The sequence below is a fragment of the Exophiala oligosperma genome, assembly GCF_000835515.1.
Source record: "Exophiala oligosperma strain CBS 72588 unplaced genomic scaffold supercont1.7, whole genome shotgun sequence".
NCBI classification, from domain to species: Eukaryota; Fungi; Ascomycota; class Eurotiomycetes; order Chaetothyriales; family Herpotrichiellaceae; genus Exophiala; species Exophiala oligosperma.
Window position 1 is genome coordinate 1,656,102 of NW_015622824.1, and position 18,993 is coordinate 1,675,094.

General features: G+C 50.4%; 6 protein-coding genes across 6 annotated transcripts; all 6 read right to left on the bottom strand.

The window, feature by feature from the left end:
* Positions 1-1,961: 1,961 nt before the first annotated feature.
* Positions 1,962-3,716, bottom strand: PV06_07862 (uncharacterized protein; the record flags this gene model as incomplete). Its single annotated transcript, XM_016409147.1, has 3 exons — positions 1,962-2,819; positions 2,869-3,288; positions 3,342-3,716. 3 exons carry the CDS (start codon positions 3,714-3,716, stop codon positions 1,962-1,964), a joined length of 1,653 nt encoding a protein of 550 aa, XP_016260901.1.
* Positions 3,717-4,251: 535 nt separating this feature from the next.
* PV06_07863 (uncharacterized protein) lies at positions 4,252-6,087 on the bottom strand (the record flags this gene model as incomplete). Its single annotated transcript, XM_016409148.1, has 1 exon — positions 4,252-6,087. The coding sequence occupies one exon, from the start codon at positions 6,085-6,087 to the stop codon at positions 4,252-4,254; it is 1,836 nt and encodes a 611-aa protein (XP_016260902.1).
* A 531-nt stretch (positions 6,088-6,618) lies between these two features.
* PV06_07864 (uncharacterized protein) lies at positions 6,619-8,822 on the bottom strand (the record flags this gene model as incomplete). The annotated part of the gene is made up of 5 exons (XM_016409149.1): positions 6,619-8,077; positions 8,140-8,313; positions 8,365-8,528; positions 8,597-8,694; positions 8,753-8,822. The coding sequence occupies 5 exons, from the start codon at positions 8,820-8,822 to the stop codon at positions 6,619-6,621; spliced, it is 1,965 nt and encodes a 654-aa protein (XP_016260903.1).
* Positions 8,823-9,330: 508 nt separating this feature from the next.
* On the bottom strand, positions 9,331-11,327 carry PV06_07865 (uncharacterized protein). The gene has a single exon (XM_016409150.1). The coding sequence runs from the start codon at positions 11,062-11,064 to the stop codon at positions 9,397-9,399; it is 1,668 nt and encodes a 555-aa protein (XP_016260904.1). The 5' UTR covers positions 11,065-11,327; the 3' UTR covers positions 9,331-9,396.
* A 386-nt stretch (positions 11,328-11,713) lies between these two features.
* On the bottom strand, positions 11,714-12,470 carry PV06_07866 (uncharacterized protein; the record flags this gene model as incomplete). Its single annotated transcript, XM_016409151.1, has 4 exons — positions 12,411-12,470; positions 12,137-12,339; positions 11,902-12,022; positions 11,714-11,776 (listed from the first exon to the last, which is right to left on the bottom strand). The coding sequence occupies exons 1-4, from the start codon at positions 12,414-12,416 to the stop codon at positions 11,714-11,716; spliced, it is 393 nt and encodes a 130-aa protein (XP_016260905.1). The 5' UTR covers positions 12,417-12,470.
* Positions 12,471-13,218: 748 nt separating this feature from the next.
* PV06_07867 (uncharacterized protein) lies at positions 13,219-14,617 on the bottom strand. The gene is made up of 2 exons (XM_016409152.1): positions 14,130-14,617; positions 13,219-13,998 (listed from the first exon to the last, which is right to left on the bottom strand). The coding sequence occupies exons 1-2, from the start codon at positions 14,424-14,426 to the stop codon at positions 13,339-13,341; spliced, it is 957 nt and encodes a 318-aa protein (XP_016260906.1). The 5' UTR covers positions 14,427-14,617; the 3' UTR covers positions 13,219-13,338.
* Positions 14,618-18,993: the final 4,376 nt, after the last annotated feature.

Sequence of the window (18,993 nt, forward strand, 5' to 3'; positions counted from 1 at the left end):
GGGTGATGCAGGTGATGCTAGGATGGCAGGGAAATGCCATCCATCCATCCATGACTATTGATGCTGTCAGGCTGTCACCCCGAAACAGAAGGCAGTTGGAGGTCCTCTTTGTATAAATGGTATAGGACTGTACGTTGGAGAGCGGATCTGTGAAACCCAAGACTCGAAAATGATTTCGATCCTGTCATGGCAAAAGTGGTCAGTGGTCAGTAACAATGACAGAGGCCAGGATGGAAGTCAACTACGAACATACCATATAATGATATTGAATTTCACTTGGTTCCATGATTCATCATGTTAAAGGTATACGCCAAACTCACCGTCTACACAGTCCCGGAGCTTCACTTAAGTAGAGCGCAGATGACAAACGAGAACTCGTTTATCTACTTGAAGTGCTACAATCAGTTCACCGTTTACATGACTGACCAGACGAACGAAAACACATGAACACGAAAGACACCAGACGAGAGCAAGAGTAAGAAATGGAAAGAAAAAAGGTCAACGACACCCAACACCATCCAGTTTCGTTTCATTTGAACGTTAAGAGGCTTTCAAGGCCAATCCTCCTGGGTCAGAGGTCACCTACGCCCATCTACGTACTGACCGGCCACCAGTCATCAATGGTGTCTTCCACCTGTCCACATAAACGCACACACACACAAACGAGACCGCCCCATATTTTGTCATCACTCCATACACAAACCCCATTGGGCAATCGTCTCGATCATATCCCTGACGGTAAAAGCGTACCGACTCGCCACCACCTCTGGAAAGACACCTTCACAAATCTCCCATACCATACTTCCAAGTAACCAAACCCTCAATTCCATCGCATTTGTTGGTGGGTAGTTGTTGTTGGTGTTGGTGTTGCCGTTGTTGCCGTTGCTGCTGTTGTTGTTGTCCTGGGTGGCAAACCCAAACTCATCCATCTTCCTCTCAACGTGTTGAGCGATACGGACCACCACGTCACGAGGCGTGACTCGGTGTTGGCGTGCCACCAGAGACAAAGAGATATTGTTGGCCATCTTTCTCATCATGTGGACGGTCTCCGAATCCCACCAACCACGTTGGTAGTCCGTCATTGTCAAGTAACCATTGTCGACGGGGAGACCCGAAGCTCCAAGGGCCATGTCCGCACGGGTCATGGCGGAGGGTGCCAGGAGATGAAGCGGGAGGAGGAGTCGGCCTCCGTTGAAACGACACGCTTCAAAGGACATGGGTGCTAAACCAAAAAAAAGGTAAGAAGTAGCATGGGAACACATCACACACACGCATGCACGCACGCAATCATTAGTGCGGGAGTAGAAGTAAAAGAAAAAGAAAAGAAAAGCGCAAGTTCATCAACACTTACTGACGTTCGCCATATCAATGGCACGAGGTCGAGCGTAAACGCGACCCAAGCGAAGTTGTTGAATCCAGTCCATTTTTTTTGGATGTCTTCTGCGCCCAAGACCAAGACCGAAAGGAACAAAAAAGAGAGGACAAGACTCGGTCGAATGACAGAAGTAGGTTGTGAGGTTTTTTTAGAGCAAGAGCCAACGGAAAATGCGTGATGATAGACAACCAATTCCTGCTGGACGAAGCTGAAAAAAAGAAGATACAGAGAAAAGTAAGACGAAGAGACCAGCAGGAATATCAAAAAAGATGTGAATTCACAAAGTAAAACTGAGCATTCAACATTGCGAAGTTCCATCAATAACCAAAGGCGGTCGGGTACAAAAAAGGGTCGCGAAGTCCACTATGGGAAGGCGGTGTCGAATGGCCGGTGAGAAGAACAGAAGATTGTGAATGATGTAGAGCCATCGCGAACCATTGATGAATTGGATCGTAAAACAAACCACGCTAGACATGCATTCGCAGAATGTCTTTGTCTTCTTTCCTCGCCGAAAATAAACAAACCCCGGCCAGGAAAAACAACTCAGTCAAGAAGACCATATCAAGCAAGCCCAAAAAAACCAACATCAGGCAATCCAGAACCATACCCGTTCAAAGACGTTTCTTGGTTTCACCTCTGGCCAACCTCCTTCCATGCGGTCGATCTCGGCTTTCCCACTCCACAGGTCCATATCCTTCAGACGAACAAATCTCGTCCGTTTGATAAATTTGTAACCCAAGAAAAGACAGGCAAAGATCGGAATGTCGATGTAAGGCGGGACAAAGGATTTCGCACTGAAGCGGCCAGGGAAGAAGCAGTCGAAGCCGTTGAAAAGGGCGACGGTGAGGCAGAAGCAGATGGAAAAATAAGCCAGGAACGGTTGGAACGGAGACTTGTACGGCAAGCTGGATCGTGCTATGCCGTTGTGCCTGAGAGCGTAGTAAAACCGAAGATACGTGACGCAGATACTGGCCCACACGATCAAGGTGCTCACGGCCGAAAGGTTCGAGATCCAGAAAAAGACATCGGATGAACGAGAACTGACGTTGAGGTAGACCAGCAGGCTGAGTAGGCTGGTCGCAGCCACGCACGCATATGGCACACCGAACCGTTCGAACCTGAGAAAAGCGGGAGCTCTGTGATCAAGAGCAGTAGAGTATAAGACTCGCGTGGAGGCGTAAAAGAATGAATTCCCCGCCGACCATGCAGATGACAGGATGACCGCATTGATGATGGATGGCAGCGCTGGGATTCCTCCGTTAACAATCGCAATCACAAAGGGACTCGCTGCTGCTCCTGGTGCCGAATTGTCGATTGCATTCAAAAGCCGAGGGTCTTTGGATGAGACACACATGCCGATCAATAACATCGTGAGGACGTAGAAAATAGCAACTCTCCAAAACACTCTCCGTACGGCTTTGGGGATATTTCTGCGAGGATTTTCCTGTGTGGATGTGAATTTTCGAATCTCGGTCAAGAAGAGCCGTACTTACAGTCTCTCCGGCCGCGATGACAACCATCTCACTGCCTCCGTAGCTAAAGGTAGCAGAGATGAAGATCTTCCAGAAGGCGAGGAAGCGGCCCAAAGCCCCCGTCTCGAGATACTCCAGCATCGGGCCAGGGTGATCCCAATACCGAAAGCCAATTCTGTCGTGGTTCGGGGCGCCACCAAGGGTGATGATGAACATCAGCAGGATAAGTCCAACGATAGTGGTCAACTTGATCGCACCAAAGACAAATTCGGCTTCTCCATAGACGCGCACTGGGAAGCAGTTGATGGCCACCATTGGTACGAAAAGGACGGTGATCCAGACTGCGTTGGGCACTGAATTGGGCCAATATCCTATGACGACCGCTGAGGCGGAGATCTCGATTGGCACACCGATCGCCAGTTGGTACCAGTAGTTCCAGCCCTAAAGCATGTCAGCCAACGATACCAGGATGATGGGGTTTGTGTCCGACGGACCAAGGTGAAGCCCAAAGCAGGGTCGACAAATCGCGCTGCAAACACTGGAACAGCACCGGGAAGAGGCAGGTATGTAGCCATCTCTCCGAGAGAGTTAATGACAGCATAAAGGTTGAAACCCGTGATGAGGTAGGCTAGGAAGGCGGACAACGGTCCGGCAAGACTCAAGGCCTGGCCGCTTCCGACGAACAGGCCAGTGCCGATGGCGCCTGATAATGCCAGAAATTGAACATGACGCGACTTCAGCTTACGATCGAGGGTGCCAACGTTTCTCTGCTCGTGCTCAAGGTTTTTGAGATCTTCGTCGTCGGTGCGGGCGTCGACGTCGGCATCTTCTACCTTGCCAGGCTCGATGTCTTTGGGCTCAGGCTCCATAACGATATCAGCATGACAGATCTTGAGAATTGCAAAATTACAGATGCCCAGATGGTCGGCATCAAGCGTTGGGAATTACGGGGAGTGCAAGGTGGTCATGATGGTTTTGTAGATCCTTGTAATGTGTGAGTTCGGATATATGCGTTCTGCGTACCACCTCAACCAGATAGCATTCAATCTTAGTTGATGTTACGCTGCATTGCCGGGGTAAAAGGACTGGTCGATCCTTGGGTAAGAAGCTCACTAGGCTATTCAGATATTGGTTTTGGTTGGCCGCCAAGCTGAGAGGATCTGTGGATCGACTAATGGACTTGTAGAGAGGCGGTCTCACATCTCACCGCGGTGAAAAGAGAGATTCCGACTGGTGCAAGTCGATATCACTGTCCACAAGACTGATAAAGAGATGGGTTTGCGGGTTGGGTTTCATCCAGGGTAAGTAAATCCTCCCAAGCCATTTTGTAGCATATTGCCAAGTTTATACTTCATGTCGCTTGTACAGATCATCTCATCGTACTTGTCCAGCATCAATATCATTTCATTCCTCTTCAGATCCACCTGCCGCTATGATGGAATCTTCGCCCGCTTGGGTGTAACGTGCCCTTCGATCAATACAAGTCTGGCATCGCCCAAATTTGGCACATTCTGGTTTCAAATGAAGCCAGATCTCTTCACCTGACCGTTGCAACCGATCCCAGTATCTCCGTCGCCAGCCTGGTATCATTCTTTTGAGGCCCTCGTGCTTGATCTTTAGTCTGGTAGCCGTCCACTTCTCGTCCGGTTGATGCTCAGTCGGCATTTCATGTAACACTTCCAAATCGAGGGGATTGTTCTTCGATAGTGTTCTCAAAAAAGGCTGGTCGCGTTTGACCTCTTCTGGCATCACGCGGGAGAGAAAGTCCAAGGATGTGTCAATATTCAAATCGATGGCTCTGATGGGATTGATCGTCATTTTCAGCACACCACTCGCAATATGAGGATACAGGACGCAGAAATCCGACTGAGAGATGTGAACAGTGCCTCGAACAGTCACTAGCCAGGCCGGCTGTTCTTCGTCGAGAGCTTCTGAGACGACTGATTGCGCAACATCAAAATTCTCTTTCCAGTACATGAATGCCTCGGAATTGATGCCAAGAAGCGGGACATGCAGCCGATATTTCTTGTCATCTGGAGGAGGGAGCACCGCCATGCCCCAGATGTCGTAGACTATGCCTTGCGTGACATATTTGAACTTCTCCCTTTCGCGTAGCAAGCTGATTGTCGTGGTGCCACCAAAGGAGTGTCCTACAATTGTAACGCCTTCGGTATGAAAACGGCTTTCCCAAGCCGACCAGTCAATACCTTCGAGACCAGCTTTTGAAGCACCAATGGCGCCTCGTACTCGAAGATTACTAGCAGCAACTTGAGCCCCATCGCCAGCACATATCTCTTGCATGACTTGATAAGCCTCATGGATCTCCGCCAAGCGCAGGTCGATTTGAGCACGTCGAAGCTCTTTGTCAACTTTGTGGCCCGGGGTTGTATCATACTTATCGCCTTTTGGGAAGATGAAGTCGACAACATCATACGGCCTTTGTTGATCATGCTTGAAATGCTCAATGTTTCCACGTCTTTCAAGGTGGTCCCGATCTGCCGAGCTACCCGGAGGATGGTTGATCAAGGTCCTGGGGCCGCTACCGTCTCTGTGCTCTAAAGCAACGACTACGAAACCGTGACTAGCAAACTCACCACAAACTGTCGAATATGCCGTTCTAGTACCACCAAGACCGTGACTGAAGATGATAAGTGGGAATCTGGGCTTTTCGGGTCCGCACGTCGGAGGCGCACCCATGCCGCGTCGATGTACACCGTCATTCGTCGATTCGTAACCCTGACGGGGCCAATGATTCGCAAGTCGCGCATTCTTGTACGCCGGTAGCTTCGTGTACCATGTTGTACAAAAGAACCACCATTCAGCCAAGTGTTCAGGGAGAGAGGCGAAGCGACCATATCCACGACTCGTCTCATTCCTCGGACGACTCAGCCAGGTGGGACGATATCTCTGCCCCGGGGTAGATGTATTGAAGTCAGCCCTTGACTCAAAATGGGCCGGGTAGTAAATAGTCATGAGGACAGTCTCGAGTGCAATCAGATGCACCTTCTGCCGCGTGATGTGGGAAAAGGTCCGTGGCTCTCGGGCAGGAACTTCGAGGTCGATGGTCCCAACATGGTATGGACCAGTATATTTTGGTAATTTGCCGTATAGAGGCACCTTGTCCCTGATACCGCTTGGTGGTCTGGCTTTTGGATTTCGTCGGGGCACATCCTGGGGTGTGGTCTTTGCGTGTTGAGGATGACCAAGCACCCAATCAGGGAAGATTGCGGAAATCGGCATCTTCCTCGTCTGAGGTGCCAGAATATGCCACCCCAGTGAATCCCAGTAGTCCGGACGGACTTGGCTCAGACTTAGGGACAGTAGAACTTTAGCATTGTTGCTGGATGAGTTGGGCCATGTCCTGCCAATCTTGTTAGAGCCTCCGGACTTCGGATCACTCGTCCTATGTCGATGATGATACGGGTATCTCTCTCAAAAGGTGACGTTGATATCCAGGGACATCAATATCTGTATGCGTTCGTCACTGTCAAGATAGTGAGCACGACGTACGAAAAATGGATGTACGTGAAAGACATTGAATCTCTGTCCTCGCTTAAATGACGTCAGAAACACTTCCTCAAGCCGGGTATCATCTCCGGAATGAGAATGCTGACATGTCTCCTTGAGCGCTTGGAAATGGGTTTGAAATCAGCCTACAAGAGGTGTTGTAGGCGTGCCAGATCAATGGTAACTCCAGATATCCAGAGAGGGGAAATTCGTAGGCGCCCGCTGTCTGAAGGGAACAGATGTCGACCAGCCATGTGAGAGCCGCTACGGCCAAAGAGCGGCTTTTGTTAGGCCAGAGCTGTCACCCGGATGTTCCGGCTCCTGCACAGCTACGTTGATATATTGTCGGGCCTCTTGCACCGACCTTGAAGTTTGTGGTAATTGGTCTAGAGCCTTCAACAAGGTGCTTTTCAGATAATTGTACGCCTCAAGCTTCATCTTTCCGTGCCTGCGCTCTCGGCTGATGACTTTGTTCATGAGCTGTACTGCAGCAACAACATGATGCGGGTATGGGTCGAGTTGGACAAAAGAGGCCGTGAATGTACATGGACCTTCTGTGGATTCGGAATCGTCCGCTGGAGCTCCTATTGTTAAAGTATTCTCCAGACCAAACTTCAATGCATTGACAATCTCTTGCTCGGCAAAGAGTCTTTTTTCTTTCAACAAAAGAAGTAGATCATCTCGCTCAGCTGCCTCAACGTTATCCACTAGCATCAAGATGCCCAAGTGATAATGTAACATGACCTCGTACCAATTAAGACGCTCCACCTGGCTGAGGAAATGAAGTCTTCGTTCACATGCGCTCAACAAGGGTCGAAAGGTGTCCTGGTATATGTCGGCAGCTTCCGTGAAGGCATCCCAAGCTTGCTGGACTTTATCTTCCTCATCACCTTCGCGGAGTGCCTCTTTGAGGATTGCAATCATCTTCCATACGAACACTTTACAAGCTGCCGCAGCTGCAATGATCTGCGAGGCAGTGTCGTCAGAGACTTCGAATGCTGAAGTGCGCCATTCTTTGGTCCGCGTTTGGAAGGAATGGGCACCGGTGCGTAATACTCGCCATGCTGACTCGGACGCAACCCCGTGCAAGCCAGACGAGAGTGACGAGCGAAAGTTAAGAGTAAGACTAGCCGATGTGTCGAACGTCAACGCGCCCCAGTAAGCTCGGCTCTCGCTGTTCAAGAATGCCTCGCTTAGTGGGAAACTCTTTGGTTTGGAATTGGCTAGAGGAGCCATGCCAAATGACACGTTCGAACCACTGAATTGACAGTTGCGTTGACGCTCACGCAGACTTTGTATTTGTTGGAATGCAACTTGGACGCAAATCTGGCCCGTGATCCCGTCGACTTCTTCGTCTCTGGATACCCCAACAGGGATCGGCGTCAGGCCAAAAAGGAAAAGCGTCAAGACGGAGCGATAAGAGACACGGTTGATGACCTTGAGCATATCTCGCCGGGATGCGCGCCACGATTCGCGGACCAAATCCTCCTGGTTGAGACCTACCCATTCCTGCTGTGGTATGAGGTGCAGCCATGGCGAGGCAAATGATCGAATGGCTAGTTTCAGAGAATCTTCAATCTGGAAGTTCCGCTCCAGTCGCTGGCTGAGTGGTGTAGCTGCAGCATCTTCCAGGTTGCGCGCTTCCCAATCGTGGTCAATCGCAGCGTCGAGTTCGGCAAATAGTTTGGAAGGGCGGAAGATAAGATCGTAGCTGGGATCCCAACTGTATTGCAAACGTTAATGAGAGACTTCAAGAAGGATGTAAGTCATCAGGTAGCCGCGTACATGAAGGGACAGCAGTCACGGCCCAGCCAGAAACCAAATATCTGCTCCCAGCAGGACTCGAAAATTTGGTGAAACCATGATCCGAGCGAGCTGCTCACATTGTCCGGATGCAATTGCGGATTGCTTGGAGGGCTGATGATTGGGACCGCGACACCTGAGTCGGACGAATGAGTTCTAGCATCATATCAGAAACAGTCTGTGCTTGTCAAAATCGCGAAACCCTACGGTGTGTACCCTGCGGAGGGCTGGAAGATGGTCCGAGCCGATGTTGTGGTAGCATCGACACTGGCACGAACAGATTCCGGGGATGATGAGGCTGCTCGTGGTGGCGAAGCCTCGCGCTTGTTACGTCGAGGCTGTCTGGCTGGCTTCTTTACATCCTTGATCCACTAGCGTTACGAGGGTCAGGCTCTTTATTCAAGGCGATCATAGATGTGTTATCCGAGTATCAACTTACCTCAAAGGTACATGGTCTTCGCCGACGAGTGCACCTTGAACAAGACCCATCCCAATCAGGCTGAGATGGATCAAATCCTACCCTTGCAGCATCACAGGCTACGTAACCCGATTAGCGACGTCGTAAGGATTTGACTGAAGGCCAAGAAGTACACACCTAGACGCGAATTTCGGCACGCATCGCAGCTGGAGAATTGTGTCCTGCGTGGTCCAGGGATGTTACGCATTCTCAATAGCTGTTGTGCTGATTCAGCGGCAGGTCCTCCGTCCCACCTCTCACGGGTCCACGAATATGTAAAAGCTGTGGCACATCAGTCTTTTCATCGGGTCGATCCTCTCAATCTTTCAGTTTGAGTGAGGGCGATGAGTTTCCGCATATCAGAACTAGCGTTTCGCAATACCGTCGAATATCAACTGATGTAGAATGCTTGCGACTTGCGGATGTAGGAAGATTTCGGCGAACACACAAAGCCACTCCGGCGATGCGAAGAAGAAGGGGTTCGGTCTGACCAGGAAAAGTCTCAGCTTAGTTTTGCTTAAAATGGTATTAAAACCCAGTCACCATTTCGTCAGACAGAATACTGCCTTGTTCCAGGGAAAGACTTGGCCAATTGCTGGCTCCGAAGCCCAGACCAGGTCAGGTATAGGGAGGATACGGAGAACAAGGACCTTCCCCGGACTGTCAAGCCTCAAAGCTGATCATCATACGGAGTATGTACATATTCAATTGTGACACCTCCAATCATATCCATCCAAAATTGTATGTACAAACGATACACAAGTCATTTACTGTCATATCTGTCATATAGAGATCTGTCTGAAATAGACGTCCCAATTCCATCTCGCTCGAAGTACTGCCAATCCTCCACTTTGAGTCTCAACTGTTCGACCTCTTCCTCGATCGTTATAGTCCGCCGGGGCAACAGATTGGCCCGGCCAAACTTGTAGTTTCGGGTTGAGATGGTCCTCAGCGTCGTCTGCGAGGACGGTCGTTTCGTGAATGATCTCCATTTCTTTCTCATCAGGTTGTCCAAAAGTCCACCACATTCCAAAATGACCATTGGTGTTTTTGGTGGCCAAGGCAGCTCGTGAGTTGTGAGCCACCCATTTATCATAAGCAGCGCACCGTGCAAGGTGGTAATCATAAGTGTCCCGGTCAAAGTCATCGGAACCTCCTTTTGAGGTGAGGAATGACTGCTCTTGGGCCCAGAGTGGCCTACAGAATTCTGACAAATGGTGGAAGAAAATGCCTTTGAAAGTTTGTCCATCCTGACTGCAATAGCCACCGTGGTCGCAAAACTCCTCCAGAACTCCGCCTCGTCCCAGGCCACTCCACGCAGGGTCAAGATTTGGCCATCCAGTGGCACGAATCACACTTTCCACCAGAGCATGGCCATCGTCTAGATAGCTCCGTGCTCCAGTAGCAATCCAGAGGCCACGGCTGGCGGACAAGACGACACCTTGGTTGTAGGTGTAGACCATCCGGTTCAGTTCATCGCATTTTCCGGTGCCCGGATTGACTGTCCCATTGGGATAGCGGTGCCAGCCGGTAACGTGAAATCCATCTTGATACATGCCTGCATCGGGACTGCGCATCTGACTCTCCATGAGCCATTTGTAACTCTTGATCGCGTTCTCCAGATATACAGAATCATGCGGTTTGGCAGAACCTTCCGAGCCTTGCGCCATGTAGGGTGAAGTGTTGTTATCTCCCGGGAAATACAGATACATTCCAATGCTCGCAGCGGCGAATAATTCATTCGTTATGGCGTTTTTGTAGGGCGTAAGATAAGGGTTCCAGATCATGCCGCCACCACACAATGATTCGTCCCATCCAGCTGCTGCTAAATCGTAAAAAATGCGAGCCCTATGCGCCGCCATAGGGATGACCTGCAAGCCATGCCATCCGTTATTGTGTCGTAGAAAGTCCCAATGTTTCAAGGAATACATTTCAGCAAATTTGAGGTTCTCGAGCCAGCCGAGCACCACCCAAAGCATATCATCATAGGCCTGATTCCGCAATCCAAATGCGTTCTCGCCAAAGTAGAAGACCGATGTTTGTGCAAAGTATCGATCAATGATGTTTTGCATGACCAACATGTCGGCGCAAGTAGAGGTCGCAGAGACGTCCAGCGAAGATACAATGCTGCCCAACGTTGCCGAGACCTGGGTTCCCATGACGGCAGAAGTCCAATCTATGGCACTTGGCCAGGTCCCAGAGAACAAGTCAAAGTATGTGTCTTGCATGGCCTCCAATGCGTCGAGCATGTCCTGTAGGACGGGTGGAAGATCGTTCTTCCATGGCTTTTTATGTATTTCGTCTCTTTCATTCGCGACCAAGCGTATTTGACCGGGATCTTCAACAACCAGGGAATCCGCGACTGACGCATAGGCAGATCGTTCGACAGATCTCGGCTCTGCAAGTCCCAGTATCTCGAGGAAGATGAAAAAGACAAGGAAAGGCCGCATGTTGTTGGAAAAGGTTGTATATTCTATATCATCGCCGTGCTAAATTGATACGAGGGAATGGTGAAACGGCGAAAAGGATAGCCCAGCGGCCACTCTCATCTGTATTTTCAAGGCTTCATCTCACGGGAAGGGTCGACACTGAACGACTGAAGACCACGACAGGACGGGCCTTGTGACCTGACTGGGTTGAATAGGGATTCTTAGAGAAGGGAATGCCGATGGAGACTAGCTCGATAAATCATATGGCATGCAAAAGATGTCAGAAGTGCAGCAGGAAAGTCGAAGGTTGGAGATGGGTGAATATGAAGGTTGCGTGGGCGTAAGCGCAGCCATGTCGTTGGGTGGAAAACTTGGTGGCGCCCACAGAAATGCGAGATCTGGGCATCGGAGACTTGCCGATGGAGGCGCCTTGGCCCTTGTGACTGGGCACTTCTCCAGGTACCTTGGCCTATAACGAGTGAGGAATACGCCTAAAACGATCAGACTAGCCTTGACCTGCGCCCCCCCAACCCCGAACACTCCAAACGTCCGCATGACCACCAGCAGCATCGTGACTAGCGAGACGAAGTCAGCTAATAAAGGAATCCGGCATGCATTGCAAGGCATATTATTCGAAGACGCTGGTATGATTAGCCACCTATACACCGACTCAAAGTGTCTGTTCCTTCGCCTGGACAAAGAACTTTGCAATAAACCCCAACACCGTGACAAACTAAAACAAGCACGAGACCTGTCAGTCCGAGAGCCTCAGAACCCAAATACCTAGGCATAGCGGATATGCAGATAGGCACGGACAGGACACATGTGCTAATAGTGAGTAAGGAACAAGATACTCACCGCCTGATCAATGAACTTGATACCTCCTGGCAACGGAGGATACAAGTCACCATCATACGCGACTCTCAACAGCCTCCAAAACCCAGGTCGACCATCTTGACCGAGGGCGTCATTGAAGAACCTGTTTTCAAAGGACATAATGACCACGTCAGCCCGCCTCAATACCTGGACTCGAACAGATCAAGATTTCCACACACTCCCGACGATTTTGGGATGGACAGTTTGTGTGACTTACAAAGCTTTCCCCAGACCCCACGTTTCCGCCGGGACCGCCGTCTCTCTCAACACAGTCTTCTCTCCCTGGAACCCTTTCATACTGTGTACATGCCATCGTGGCACGAAGAAGGCTTCGTCTCCCGCATTGATCACCGTCTTCCCTTTCCCCTCGAGATTCGCTTCGATTCGACCTTCTAGAACGGTCAAGTATTCATCGTGATACTATTCATTTACCGAGAGTGTGTCATTGTCAATGTCAATGTCAATGTCAAACCATCAGCGGTCACACATACACACATACACTCCTCTTTCACACACTGCAGACACTTTGTCCTGCAAGGAGGGGAAAAAAGGGAAAATCCATTGGAAAATAAAATACCTTGTGCCAGTGTGGTGGAACTTCAAAGACTTCTGACCCTTCTTCACCATCGTAAACTGTGTCCATTACATATTTTTCAAAAGAACCATCCGCTTTTTCCTTGTCGATTTTGATGTGCATGATACATCCCTATTTGTTACTCGTAAGATTGAGTATATGTATGTTAACCCCAGTGGCACCAGTGTAAATCATGCTGAATGTTTGTGGGGGTTACTCCCGTATGACCCCCAGACCCGGAGCAAATCGCGGTATAAACCAAGAGTAGGTACTTTGTACGGATCACATACCTTTCCAATCGTAAGTGTCTTGATCGTTTCATAAGATGGCATCTTGAACCCGTTGTATCAAGTGTCTGAATTGATCAAGTGTTTATTCAGGTACTCCGTAGATGACAAAGGAATCAACAAACTTTTTGTCATCACCTACCGAAGGGTGGCATCGTCAGTTCTTACCCCTCTTCAATCCTTATGCTCGTTCGATGGAATAAAGGATGGAACACGATAGGTCTCGCTTACCGCTTAATGATTGCCCTAGAGTACCTTTTAGTTCATCATCAATGGAGGTTGCTTGATTATGGGAAATGCTTGACTACCTCGTAATTGGACCTAATGTAGGGCGCCTTAATGCGGGATCTTTTGTACCTGATCGACAGGCATTTTGTACGCCCCCGCCGAAAAGCCACATGGTTAGAGATGATAAGTCGAGCATCGATCAAAGATGTACGAAGAGAGAGTGAGATGTCTTATGCGGTATCGATTGATTTTTTATCCCTATTCTGGATGACGATTTACTTTTCTCCTCGTACTCCATACGGATCCATCTATTTCGCGAAGAGTATGAAACTACCGAGAGTAGTTGTCATACGGAGCTTCGTCCTTGACGCTCTCCCAGATCTCATCGATGCCCTTACAGGCCTTGTCACTCAAAGGACCATTGGCCAAGCCTTTGAGCGTCTGCTCGAGCTGTTGCTTGGAGCTGGCGCCGACGATGATGGCGTCCCCGTGGCTCTTCTTGAGGGGAGAGTTGTACGCCACCCAACGGTAGGCCAACTCGGCGCGAGAGCAGCCTTCCTCGTTGGCGATGACCTCCCACTTGGCCAGGGCGTTGAGGAACGACTCCTTCATGTACATGTCCCGGTACATGCCGCCCAGGGCCTGCTCGCTGAACCGACCGGCGCCGTCCTTGATCTGCTGGGCCGTCTTGGTCAGGAACCCACCGGCCATGGGCGAGTAGGCGTAGAACGCCATGTTGAGCTTGCGGAGCGTGGGGAACAGTTTCGTCTCCTGGAGTCGAGTGACGGGGCTGTAGTTGCCCTGGTAGGCCGTCGGGAGCACGTAGCCGTTCTTCTTGCACGCGTCGTAGACCCTTTGCACGTCCTCGGCCGAGTAGTTGGACAGGCCGAAACGCTTAAACAGGCCGAGTTTGTAGGCTTCGTTGACCCCGGCCACCGTCTCTTCGATCGGACTGTCCTTGTCAGGAGCGTGGATGTAAAAGATGTCGACCTGTGAGTTTTGCATTTGGCAACGTCAGCAAAACCAGAACAGTTTTCAGATCAAGTGATACAGGAAGTAAAAACAACGCCGAAATTCTGTTCTCTTTCAGACGCAAGTCGATGTTCTGATATTCCACATACCTGTTTCACACCCAACTTCTTGATACTGTCCTTGGCCGTGTTGACGATGTTGTCCTTGGTCGCCGAACCGAGTGTCCACCCACCGAGCCACTTGGTGTCAATGGTGAACCTGTCTCCGGCCTTGAGTTCACCGAGCTTCTTCTCAGACTCTCCATAGAGCTGGGCAGAGTCGATGGTGTTGGCTCCATGAGCCAGGAGCATGTCAAAGGCATCGTTGATGTTTTTGTCGTCCTGCCAGTGCTCGTAGTTTCCAATGACGGCCCCGCCAAAGACGACCTTGAGTCCCTCTGATGCCATGTCTTTGTTTTTTCTGGGTGGGTCCCGAGTTGATTCTTGTCTACGGTTTACTGTCTGCTTCAGGTTTGAGGAAAAGAAAATTAAGGTATAGGAGTGTGGATCGAGGTCTTTTAAGTGAAGGTAATAAGTGAAAAGAAGCTCTCTCAAAACAGCATCGGTGCCGGGCAAAGTGGTTTATAATTATGCCTTACCTACCCTTCCTGTTTCGAACTACCGCGTCTCCCCCCCCCCTCTATGACGAAGAGGGGTGCCAGTCCCGGTAGGTGTGTGACTGTAGCTTAATAATGGGATTCTATTGTTGAGAGATGGAATCAGGGAAATGTGGGGAAGGGATCAAAGTCCGCGGCGTCAACCCGTTACGAATCCAACAATTGTGGTATCTAGCTAGACACACAGCGAAAGAGAATACCGACTTGAACAATTGGTCAAGAACCTGATGGCACCAGTGTCTTGACACCAACTTACTCATGAACTCAGTTGTATCTAGGTAATCATGTAAACTGCGTATCCCTATATCGGCATGTCTTGTTATCCTGTTCCAGTGTCCGTCCGAATCGGCATTGACATAAAGAATGAATGCCGTTATGACAAACTGCGCCCAACTCGACGTCTGGCGGATCGGCGAAACAATTCATCCGGCTGGTAATTCTTACAACACGGAGCGCCGTACAAGCGATTTGGACGAGGCTGAAAATAGGCCATGACCAAGATGTCATACTATAGCCTCAATGACATTCCAATGACATTCAAGTGGATGATTTGGCTTGATTTCTCCACGGAGGCTTATCACATGTATCACAGGTGGTCGCTGAAGTGATGGACCAGGATTTGACCTCGATCCGCACTCAAGTAATGAGCCGTGTCTCAGGTACAAACCACAGCCTGGGCCACGACCAAGGCCTCATTGCGTAGTGGTAGCAGCAGCGCCTACGAAGCTCGAGCTCGACTGTGCACACCTCTCTCACTGTGACAACTTCCGGCATCTTTCGTTATAGTGCTGCTGTTGTGAGAGTGGAGAGCCGGTGATGTCTATCGAGCCCACATGTACAAATGCCCCAATACAGGCCATATACGTAGATTCCTAAGGTGATTCATATTACAACTTCTTCGCTAAATAACTATCTCTCTCGATTATGCCTTGTTCTGCAGTGCCCTCGTCGGCTGCAGGCCAACTGCATGTCCTCGCCAACCAGGTTCGAGCTACATCAGTCGTGAGCGACGATGTGAGAGACCACCAAGATGGTGGTGATTCTGCGCCATCCAAGCGCTGGCCAGGAACAGGCCTAGCCACCTGGCGGCCCGCTGGTGACCTGGCCTGCAGAAACGAGCTTAAGTGCACCAAAATGCCGACGTCTTTCCTCCCAATGCTCTTTCGATGCAGCCATAAAAAAAAATCCACATTGCCATAAATGATAATGATCGTGATGTGATAGTAGGAGATTCGTTAGATTTCAACGCGAGAGTGCTTCGAAGGGAGTCGAGAGCCTCAGCCTCCACACAGCCATAATGCCCACGTTTGCTTGGTCTGTCGATCACACCAAGCTTGCTCGAAAGGGTATTACTGCTAGTGACGACGACTGTAAGCTGGTCGCTCCTCGGGACTCTGATAACTCTGTGATGTATTATTTTGCGGCCTCCCTGCACAGTAACTATCAGCAGTTGTTGATGCAGTTTCACCTTGTCGCAGTCGCTTACCGGATTGTGTCCGCACATGCCTGCTATCATTGGCAGGAAAGCTTGTGCTCCTGCTGTCACTGCTCCACGTCGCAGTCGCAACGTTGGCATTGTTTTGAGGAGCCGACGCTGTGCGACGGTGAGTGCTATCAGGAAAAGTGTTCCGAATGAACGTCTCGAAGTTCGGAAGCCTTTGTGGCTGCGATGGTGCTGGGCGCACCGCCAGGTTTTGTGGAGGACTGTTAAATTTGGGGGACTGCTCTTGTGGCCCCTTGCCCGCTCCACCTGTGATTGCCGATGGCGAAGGGCTGTTCGATGCGTCGGTGGTGTCACTAAGCTCTGACTCGTCATCCTCAATGCCATCGCGACGACGGCCTTTTCTTCCCGCTTTCAAGTGGTGACGGTGCATACGACAAGCCATGACCGTTTTGTCAAGTCGCCGTGCGATTTCCTTGTAGTGGATTTTCTGGTCTCGGCTTTGAACCAGAAACTTCTCCTAGGGTAGTGTCAGCTATGAAATCTGCGGTTGGGTGCAAGCATAGAAACCTCTTCATCCGTCCATGCGCGAATCAACTTGCCCTGACGGACTTTGTCCCTCCTAGACGAGTTCGGAGACCTTTGCATCCCCAGAGACTGCGACGTCGACCTTGAGGATGGCCTTTGATTGCTCGAAGACGACATCGCACATGGCAATCAAAATGAAGATGCTGGTCAGCCTCTACCCCGGAATTCCGGAGGCAACGAAGGATTAATGATTGCGATGTTGAAGTTGTGTGCGGAGGAAAGACACCTAGCAAGTCAAAAGGGAGATATCGGGGGAGCAGTGACTCTTGGAGCAAAGAAGTACATATATTCTTCTACGACTCTTTGACCCTCAGGATCCATATGCACTTTACAGAGACCAAGCACAATCAATCTGCCTTGACGAAACGCGGAGGCGGACTTGATGCTGGCTCAGTTGTTATGCAACCATGCCATGGCCGTGGTCATGAAAGAATCATTCATTGACTTGATCCATGGCTTAGTTGGATCGTCTGGCTTTGTGAGGGGACGGGTAGCCGCTGATACCGCACAAGGTGGCTTGCATTAGATGTCTGGAGTCACTATACCTACGCTAGGTATAGGCATGACAGGCGTGAGAAGAGTGATGGGGTACAAGGTGGGTTCATGCAATGAGACCCGGCCGTCGTGTGGTCGCGACCAAAGGAGCCCATCCTACCCCCGAGGCTACATGGTTCAACAAACAGGCGACGTAGCGGAAGTGAAAAGTGAAAGGGTCGATCGGCCGATAGGCATCACAGTCATACAACCAGTCTGGCATCGAAACGCCCATGCAGCTCCTTGGCCTTTGTCAGGAAGCGACTGAATACACTCACCTCGAGTAGGCATGGCTACCGCGACCGGCAAAGCATAATGCTGGCCTCCATGGGTTCCGAGTAAAACTTCCATGTTGGAGGGTCGCCATGCTCGACACAGGGTTCACCCAGGTCTGCCTTAAAGACCTGTTCGGCGAATTGGGGGTCATATTGTGGTCCAGCAAGCGCCAAAGCCTTCGGGCGGCTAATTCATAGTTGGCGGAGCCACAGAATCGAGGTAACGCTATCTCAAGCGACTGGCCAGAAGTGCTGTGGTCGTTGCGGCACTGCAAATCTCGCAGCACGAATGCCACGCTCATTCAATAGTCGTGTTCGGGCATCCATTCTGCAGGTCGAAGGGCTGAACCAGTGCGATTTTCATGCACACTTGACAATTCAAAGACAGGGTATGCCGCATGGCAACGATGCTCCCGCCCCCGCAGGGCTGCTTCTGCCGGCTGTCGTAATGCGAGCAGACGATAATGCGCGTTGACCTGATGGAATGAGAAATTGGCACTGCCATCTTGTGGTTGGCCCAATCTTTACTGTTGGACGTCAACATATCTTGCCTTTTCGAGGCTCTACTTGACCTCAGCGCATTTGCAGATTGAGGAGGGACTGAAGATACAGTGCTGGTCACGAACTGATGCTGGGTGAAGTTGCTATTGTAATTGTTGTTCTTGACGAGAATGGAAGTCAGGTGTAACGACCGAGACGCGTCGGAACATTGAGCTGACATCGGGAACGCGGTCGGCTAAAACCTGGTTGCATCTTGGGGGCGGAAAGTGGGACGTTTTAGTGCCCAAGCCCCTATGTACTTCTGCAGCTCATGAGCCTACCACGTCAATCTCCGGTGTGATAGAAGCGCCATTGCATGCATCGGTTATTGTTCCGAAGACGCTGGCGCCGAGGGCCAAAAGACACGCATATGCAGAGTGTGGCAGTCGCAGTTTGGAGTACATCATACACCACCTTGGCACAGTGAGACTCTTTCATCTTGCGGCCTTAGACTTTGTAAGCAAGCTCGATGGCACAGGGCATCATGAACAGGCGTTTGGGACTCTGGTCGAAGAGCCCAACAAAGCAAACGGTGAAATTTCGTAGCTGCAGGTCGAAGATCTTAAAACAAGCATTGGTCCAGACCTAGAGACCTCGAGTGATACCATCCTTCTGTCTAGAGCAGGTGTCATGGACAGTATCACGGAAACAAATAGCACATTCGTGCATTTGATTGCGATCCCTGTCTTGATGCCTCTACGATCTCGCATACCAGCCATTATCGATACCTCCATTTTCAAGATTTCTTGTTGAATGCGACAGAGTCTGTTCCCAGCAAAGCCTGCAATCTCAGCGAAAGGATGATACATCGCCTAGATCGGAAGGCTTCGGGCAACTCGATAAGAAAGCTAGAATTTAGATGAGGTGCAAGGTACGCAACATGTCGTCAAGTGTGCCTCCCGAGAGCGGTTCTACCACCCAAGACGATAGCAACCTCGAATAGTGCGCCATCTTGAGACTGTGCCGAGTGATGAGGATCA

What these genes read in the sequence shown, in the direction of transcription:
- PV06_07865 (XM_016409150.1), bottom strand. Translation starts at nt 11,064, where the DNA reads ATGCGGCCTTTCCTTGTCTTTTTCATCTTCCTCGAGATACTGGGACTT.
- PV06_07867 (XM_016409152.1), bottom strand. Translation starts at nt 14,426, where the DNA reads ATGGCATCAGAGGGACTCAAGGTCGTCTTTGGCGGGGCCGTCATTGGA. An exon ending in AGAAGTTGGGTGTGAAACAG is followed by an intron (nt 13,999 to 14,129) that starts GTATGTGGAATA and finishes CAAAACTCACAG; the next exon opens with GTCGACATCTTTTACATCCA.